The 8,585-nt window shown below is 49.3% G+C and overlaps 1 protein-coding gene across 3 annotated transcripts in view; it reads right to left on the bottom strand.

The window, feature by feature from the left end:
• Window positions 1-2,381: 2,381 nt before the first annotated feature.
• LOC105476273 (solute carrier family 37 member 2) overlaps window positions 2,382-8,585 on the bottom strand; it is a 28,864-nt gene continuing 22,660 nt past the window's right edge. For 2 of the 3 annotated variants that reach the window (XM_011732042.3, XM_011732044.3), the window contains 4 exons: window positions 8,454-8,551; window positions 8,110-8,174; window positions 7,864-7,920; window positions 2,382-6,051 (listed from right to left, as the gene is read on the bottom strand). In XM_011732042.3, coding sequence (XP_011730344.1) covers window positions 7,890-7,920; window positions 8,110-8,174; window positions 8,454-8,551 — 194 coding nt within the window. In that variant the 3' untranslated portion in view covers window positions 2,382-6,051; window positions 7,864-7,889. The remainder of the gene's footprint in view (window positions 6,052-7,863; window positions 7,921-8,109; window positions 8,175-8,453; window positions 8,552-8,585) is intronic. The other variant, XM_011732043.3, reaches the window with a different exon arrangement.

The raw sequence follows: 8,585 nt of genomic DNA, 5'->3' as shown, positions 1-8,585 counted from the left end.
TTTCTATTTTTTTTTTTTTTTTTTTGGCCTGATGTAAGTGACAGGCTTATATGTTAAAGATTGGCTTTAGGCAAAAAAGAAATACTCTGTGCAAAGTTTATTTCAGCTTGACTTGACCTACCGTCTACAGACCTGGAGTCTGTAATTACCAGCTGTGGTGAAATGAATGATAGATTTCTTTCTACCTGCATACTCAGTGCAGTTATGCAAAAAATCCCCACGGGGTTGGGATAAGACGTAGAAGGCTGAGAGGGCTCAAAATGAATTTCACTGAGAGTTTGGCATGGGATAACCCTATAGTCAATGTCTGTTATGGTATCCTGTATGCTCGTGGCCTTCTTGGAGACAGGGCTCAGAGGTCATTCCTTAAATACAGACAGAAGTCATCTTAGTGTTCAGAACCATTCTGCGATCAGTGGCCTTAGAGCATGTTCCCTCCTCCACTCTTCCCTACCCAGAGGGGATCCTGTGGTAGACTGGTGATCCCCACTGTTTAGAAGGTGGAGAGGGAGAGTAAATCTCGGTTTCTATATAAGAAAATAGGTGATTTCTTAGCTTCTTAAAATTGTATCCTGACAAAAGCTGAGTTAGCAGGACACCACCCTATCCCCACAATGGAAATCACAATGGGTGATTTGTTGATAAGTTCCTTAAATTTTTCACTTATAAAAATGGAAGTAAAGCTACCATTCTTTGTGTACAATGTAAATTTAATGTAAAACTGCATCAGAATTACCATAGCAATGTCCAGGTACTAGGGAGTACACAGCCATTCATTCTCACATCCTGCTGTTCATTCAGCATGTAGCCTGTAGGGTGTAAAGCACTAGTCCTGGTGGAGTAAGCCCATCAGAGAACTAGGCTGTGAGGTGTCTAGACTGTCTTCCTCTCTCCATCCTGGAAGGAGGGCATCCAATTTATTTTTAAATGTTTTTATTCTAACATAAAGCAATCCATTTTTTGTTCTGTTATTTAACAGAAACTTTAGTATCAACTGTATTTCATGGTTGTTGCAGTTGAAGTGTTTCTGGTTTATTTTTTGCTCAATGTGTAAAGAAACCTGCTGTGATTATTTTACAGATGAGAAACAGGCAGAGAGGACAAGGGATTTAAAAAGTTTCACAGTTAATTAGAAGTGGGGCTCCAACTTGACATCAGGATTCCTGACATCTCATTTCTCAAATAGTTTAAAGATCACTTTTGGCTTTCAAGTAACTCCTTATTTTTACATTGGTTAATAGTGTTTCTTAGCTATTTTTACCTGACATTTTCCTAACACATACCCAAAAAGGTAAAAGTTTCATTAAAGGATTCTAATGATCATTTTTAGTAGAAATAACAAACATTCAATCATCATTCCTTTGCTTAAACCTTTAATATCTGGCTGTTACATAGAAATGAATTTCCAGATGTGAGAATCAGAACCGTATGGAAACGAATCTGGAAAAGTGTTGATTATCCTCATAGGAGCATAAGAACTCAGGATTGGAAGAGATTTTATAGTTCATAAAGTTCAACCTTTAATCTCTATTTCCATCCCAATACTTGGAAATAAGTCTAGGGTTCCACATGTCAAAATAACAATTTTTGTTACATTTAGCAAACATATGCTAGGCATTTTTCTAAGTGTGTTGTCAGTACTATGTCTTCCTCATATTGGCCCTATGAAGTAGGTATTCTTCATATCCCCATTTCACAGATGGGGAACAGGCACAGGGTGGTAGGGGTAAACAGGAGTCAGGATCCGAAGTCAGGCAGTTTGGCTCTAGAGTCTAAGAGCCTGACTACTTTCTGTTATAGGGTGTCGCTCCATAAGATAAACTCGAAGGAAAAGGAGGGGCAAGGGCAGGCAGTGAAAATCCACTTGATAGAAATACCAAGGAAAAGCGGCTGAGCCTGGTGGAAAAACCAGAACCTTAGGAATTGTGCAGGAGTCTGGGGGAAAGCGTGAACAGGCACGCAGGCCTCAGAGAGAGCTTCACGCGTTAGCCCCGTGTTTCTGGCAGGTCTCTGCTGTTAGACTTTGGTTTTCCCCTTGCTCAGAGCTACTAAACAGCTGAGCTGCTAGTAGACTAGGTTTTCAAGTTTCAAGAACACGGCCACCTCTCTTGTAAGCACCATTCAGCTGGAAGGTTGAGACTGGGTTGGTTTTCAGAGGTGCCAGTGGCAGAATCAAAGCCACACACTAGGAATTTTTGTTTTGTTTTCTACTTGACCTCTGTCTCTAGCAGATTATTGGTGGTGACCGTTTATGCAAAAAAAAAAAAAAAAATTCTGAGTCCCTATCCCCCCCGCAACCCCCGCTTCCCCGACCTTTTCTCAGTTTCCTGCCACCAAAGAAATGAGAGCTGGGATCGAAATCAGGCTCAGTGCCACAGACAGAATGAGAAAGTGTGTTTTTAATCATTTTCATCACATCATGCTGGGGATGATACAGTCTGTGCATTTAGTCCAAGTCCTGCCCTCGGAAAACTCTTGGGTGAGGTCGTCACACAGTAGCCCTTACGCTGTGCCTAACTGTTACGAGGCCAGCCCCTTCACTTGTTTTAAGCTTTGGGGATTTCTTTTGTTTGCTTGTGGTTATTTTCCTGCCTTTAAACTGGTCATACCCCAGTTTTACACTGGGAATATTATCAATTTCCTATTACTGTTGTAACATTGCCATAGACTTACTGGTTTCGAACAATTCACATTTATCGCTCCAGAGGTCAGAAACCAGAAATGGGTTTCAGGGGGTAAAGGAAAGGCTTTGGAGACTCAGGAGAACCCTTTTCCTTGCCTTTGCCACCTTCTAGAGGCCACCCCCGTCCCCCTGGCTGGTGGACCCTTCCTCAGTCTTCAAGATAAGCAGAGCGGCATCTGCCTATCCCCATCACTCCTGCCTCCCTCTGATTCACACGGAGCCCTGATTCCGCTGGGTCCACCCCATCAGTCTTTCCATCTCAAGAGCCTTCATCACATATGCAAAAATCTCATTTGTCATGTGAGGTAACATTCACTGGTTCTGGAAATTAGGATGTGGACATCTTGTGGGGGCACATTGTACCTACCACAGAATATAGGGCCCCTTCTGTAACTCTAAGCATGGCCTCCTTCCACCCCCATCGGCCACCCTCTCTACCTCCACACCTTTCAGTAGGAGGTCTGCTCCTTTGTTACGTCTCAGGATTCCCAACAGCAACTCTCCCACCCCCACTCAGACACCCAGGACGTGTTGAGTTCCTCCTGCCAGCCTCAGTCTTAGTTGTGGCCTCATGGTGTTAGGACCGACCAAGAGCTTCTTTCCCTTTCTTTTCTTTGCCTCTTGCCTCCTCCTCCTCCCCAAGCCACCCCACACACACTCGCCCAGCTTCCCAGTGGATCTCTAAGGGAGAAACGCAGAGAGTTATTGCTTTTTAATTACAAGTGCTATTGTAACATCTATAAGGAAGTACATTTTAAGCTTGAGACCAAATGTGAAGTTAAATTAAATGAATAACTAATTAACGTAATGCTCCTGCATTGGCCCCGTGTGAGTGCTGAGACCCAGGGAGAAGGCAGGTACCAGGCCTCTGGTGAACAGGCTGTGCCCAGAGCTGCCCAAACAGGGCCAGCAACCTGGGACCTGGGAGATGGGTGCAGACAGGCAGATCTCAGGGCTGGGGTTCCGCCAACCTTCGGTATTTTTCCCAACTCCCTACCCACAGCCTAAGTCCTCATTTCTGAGGCCAGACCCTGAGCTCCCACAATGCCTTTTGCATGTATCTAGTGCTACACTTACCTGCCGGTAGGAGCCAATGCCATTTGTTTGGTTTTCAGTCTCTAAGGCCTAACATCGTAGGAGTTGGATAAGTATTCATGTTAACTTCCTCCCTCTTCCACTACCCCTCACTACCTTATCAAATGAATCATCCAAGTCCTGAGAATTCTGCCTTCATAAGGAAGAAGGACTCTTGCCGTTGCCCCTGGAATCGCCCTCCTGCCAGCCCTGTTCCTGCATGGCTGGACTAATGAACAGCGTAGCTCTCACCTGGAGCCACTGTCGCCGTGTATTTTCCTACTTATCCCCTAACTAGACAAGTTCTCCAAGGGCAGGAGTGTGATGACGATGTTTGTCTCCCTTCATACCAATCCTATGAGGTAGGTAATGTCATCATTTTCCTGATGACGAAACAGGCTTAAAGTGAGTAAGCAGTGCAGCCGGCGAAGAGACGACCTCGAGAGACCCATTCCTCTTCCCCTGCCCTCTGAAGAAGAAAGCAAGTTGAAAGTCTGACAAGTCAAAAGGCGCCTGCTCCTGTCTCTCTTCTGGGAAGCAGGATGGAACCACAGCCCACCCTGGGCTGTATGATGGGATTGGGTCACCATCTAGTGGCTCATGTAAGCAACACAGCTTCTCCTTAAGCTCCTTAATTACAAGTGCTATTGGAGCATCTATAAGGAAGAACATTTTAAGCTTAATTGAGACCAAATGTGAAGTTAAATTAAATGAATAACTAATTTCATTTCATTCTCAATGTCAAAGAGCAGCGGAGAGCAGCTTTCGTGAATGCTGAACATAAGGCCAGAGTGTAGCTCTTGCCCCTGTGGGCTCTGAGGACTTGGAAGTCCCTGGCTGACTCCTACGCTCAGAGCTGAAGTGACTGCAGGCAGGAGGAGCCTTCCCTGTGGGTTGCCACTGGCGCCTGTGCAGCCTGCTTCAGCGTGGAAGGGTGTGTATCTGGCTAATGCACCAGCCACCACATCCCAGGAAATGCAAGGCTTGTATCTTGTATGGCGCTCTAAGCTCCCAGTTTGCCCATACATCATCAGTGTCCTGAGCATCCCCCTCAGGAATGCCCACTGTCAGCAGCTTTAACCTACCCCCCTGGTGGTCCTGGGACCCCACTTCGGCAGCCCATGCGAGCCCCGCTCACTACTGAGCTAAGCCCCAACAAGGATGAGCATGGGTGCAGCAGGTCAAAGGGAATCTATTGGTGCCAATGGGCAACTTTAGGGTCAGATGGAGGTGCCAAGAGCTAGCCAGAAGACTGAGTGATCCAGGACTTGGGGTGGAAGGAGGATACAGAAAAGTGGAAAAGGGAGCGGCAGATGGCGCCAGGCGACCACACCTGCAGCAACTGCCTGAATGAACCATGCATGCCCTCACATCTTGCCAGTCTTGTCACCGCTGGCACTTGTGCTCAGGGCGTAAGTCCTTCTTGTGTCCATTGTCTACTCCATTCCTAGAGCAGAGCTGGCATACAGTAGGCACTCCTTGGCATTTCATTCTCAAAATACTTAATACACATACTGGTATTTTTAGTCATGCCAACTCCTCTTTCTACTCTCCCCACAGCACTGGCCCCCAGTCACCTTCCACTGAGGACATTACGGGGCCAGGATCAGAGTGAGGCAAGGGAGGCACTCAGGGCCGGCCTGTGCCCAAGAGGGAGTGCCCCCTCAAATTATGTACTGAAGGCAGCTCCCCTGCCTCGCCCGAGTGTTGGCCCTGGAGAAAGCAGTGATGGGCAGGTAAGGGAGCTATCAACAGGCCTAAATGGAGGGTAGAAGAGGGCCCAGCTTGGGGAAATGCACAGAGAAGACTGTTTCATGGATAGAGGGACAAAGAGAGGCTGGGCTCCTTTGATGGAGTGAGATGCCCACCTACAGATACAGGCAGATTACAGAGATTAAAATTTAACATGGGAAGGAGAGATGCACATTTTCCAGGCCTTGGCCTTGTGAAGCCTTCTGTCTTGGAATCTGAACAAGCAAGAGTCTGAGCATATCCTTCCCTTATCAAAATGGAGACACAACTCAGCCCCAGTCCCATGCCCTTTGCTTGTAGCTTCCAGAGCTCAGGCCCCTGAATCTTCTACTTCCTCATGCTTGGCAGTCCCCTTCCCATGGAGAATCTCTGTGTCCTTAGGCAGCCCTGGGTCTGGACTGGGCTGGCTGATGTTCAGTTAAGAGGGGTTGCCTCCCTTACTTGTGGAAGTTTTCATTGTCTTGCCCATGGGGAGCACACTGGGGACCCAACTGGGGCCTTCCATGCTGCTCTTCCAACTGGGGCCTCATATTTCTTTATACCTGCATGAAGAGGAAAGAGGGGCGGAAGAGAAAGTGAGACGACTTCATAAGCTCCTGCTGACTGGGGAGAGGAAAGACAGGGTCCCAGGGTCCCGTCGTCATTGCTTTCATCTCAGTTCTCTGTAATTAGACCTCTCAGGCAGGAAATATTAAGCCACATTAATACTTAAAACCTGGCCGGGCGCGGTGGCTCACGCCTGTAATCTCAGCACTTTGGGAGGCTGAGGCGGGCGGATCACCCGAGGTCGGGAGTTCAAGACCAGCCTGACCAACATGGAGAAACCCTGTCTACTAAAAATACAAAATTAGCCGGGCGTGGTGGCGCTTGCCTTGTGGTCCCAGCTACTCGGGAGACTGAGGAAGGAGAATGACTTGAACCTGGGAGGCGGAAGTTGCAGTGAACTGAGATTGTACCACTGCACTCCAGCCTGGGCAACAAGAGTGAAACTCTGCCTCAAAAAAAAAAAAAAAAAAAAAGAAAGAAATTAAAACCTTACAATGTTCATGCCACATTTGACAGCTTTACAAAGCAACATCACATATCCCATCTTATCTCAGCCTCAGGTCAGTTCTGCCGGGTATTCAGGGATAAGCATCCCCATTCATACATAAAGATGTGGTAGTTCAGAGAATCTGGATGCTATGCCCAAGGTCTCATGGAGTGAGTGGAGAAAGCGGGACTGTCCAGGGGTTTTTGGATTCCAAGTCCAGTGCTCTGTCTGCTCTGACAAATCACTGCACACCTCACACACAGGCTCCCCGTGGAGAAGGACCAGCCTGGGACAGCGGTGGCAGTCCAGAGAAAAGCAAACAACCCCCAGGCCCAGGTTCAGTGTTAGGCTGTGCCCGAGCTCTGAGTCTCTGCCTCTCACCTCCAATGAGAGGCTGCTGCGAGGCAAGCTCACACATCGAAAGCCAGACACAACTCCAGGCACCGAGCAGTTGCTCACTAAATACTCCTCCTCGCTTTCCGCTGCTCTTCTTCCCCTCCCACCCTCAGGCCTGGCTCCAACGAGCACATGCAAAGGAACTTTGCCCTTCCAGGACAGGCAGGGCAGGACAGGTGCTCTGTGTGCTTCCTGTGTCGTGTGTCTTCCTGCTCTCACTTTCTCTCCCCTGCGTGGTGTCTTCCTTAAGTGGAAGTGCGTCCCCGGATGCGTGCTGGTTACCATGACCCAGGGGGTTCCTCCTCACGTTTGCCATCCAGCCCAGGTCCACGGCTCCGGCCAGCTCGTTAGCGGCCTCCTTGTTAGCACGAGGCTCCTGCTCAGGACGCCCAGCGGGAGAGGGCCGCCCACCATCCGACCACCAGCACTGTGCAGCCTCAGCCACTAACCTACTGGTGCCACCACCACATCCACCACCACCAGACAGGAGGCAGAGAGCACACCAGGCCAGCACCCATGTTTGATTCACATTTGTTTCAGAGACTTTGATTGGTAGTTGCTGTTTTTCTGCATACCCCAGGCAGAGGGGCCAGATGACCTTGGTTTCTGAACTTCAGGAGGCACTTGCAACTCAGTCTCAGCTCAGAGGGAAACTGGTTTCCCTATTTCTGCCTCCTCTGTCCCCGGAGGGCACGTCCAAAGTTCTGACACTGTCCCTCAGGGAAGAGGCCGCCAACCTCTGTGGCATCTCAGACCCCTTGGCAAACGCTTCCCACACACTATGCTCTGCTGAGGCTGAAAGTCTTTACAAGTGGCCCCCGAGAAAAACGAGAAAGTTGGAAAAAGTCATACTGCAGGACAGAGGATTTGCATGCAGCCCCCATTCAAATGGCGCTTGAGTCACAGACTCGAAGTAAATACTCACAAAAGTCATGGGACTTGAGGGAAATACTATCGCTGGTGGGTTAGGACCACACTAGAGCTATGGAGACACACGGGGACAACAGGGGACAGGTTAGCAGGTCGGGGCCACCCAGGGACTGGCTCAGTGCTCCTCAGGTCTGGGCTGGAGGAGCCTCAGCCTGCGTTTGGAGAAACTGAGCCCTGGGCTGATTCCCATGAGAAGTGGCTTTGGCAGAGGGGGGCAACTTCAGCTCCCCAGAGGACTCACCCGCTGCCTCTGCTCAGGGACACCTTCCAGGCCAAGATCTCTTTGTACACTAACCGACAGAGGAGCTGTGGAGCACAAGGCGCAGAGGGAAGGGAGGGCACCGTTAGCATTGAGCACTGAGTGCCCAGCGCCAGGTGACCCGTGGACTGGCAGTGGAGAAGGGGGAGAGACACACTCCCATTTGGCAAGGGGTCACTCGGGGGAAGGGAGAGTGCTTCCGAGCAAAGGGCAGCTGCTCTCATTACCCCAGAACCCCCAATGGCCAATGCTTTGGACCTCCAGGGTTGCAGCCTCGCAGGACGGAGCATCCCTCAATACCTATCTGTGTACCCCAAGACTCTTACCAAGCAGGCTAGGACGTCGGCAGAGATAAGCATGTAGAAGACGTTGTTCCAGCCCGTGGGGGAGATGAGACCAGCCAGCAGAGGCCCCAGAGCTGCGCCTGAATAGAGCACAGCCTCGTGAGCAGGGGGACC

Source organism: Macaca nemestrina, chromosome 12, assembly GCF_043159975.1.
Source record: "Macaca nemestrina isolate mMacNem1 chromosome 12, mMacNem.hap1, whole genome shotgun sequence".
Taxonomy (NCBI): Eukaryota; Metazoa; Chordata; class Mammalia; order Primates; family Cercopithecidae; genus Macaca; species Macaca nemestrina.
This window is presented reverse-complemented; position numbering and strand designations above follow the sequence as displayed.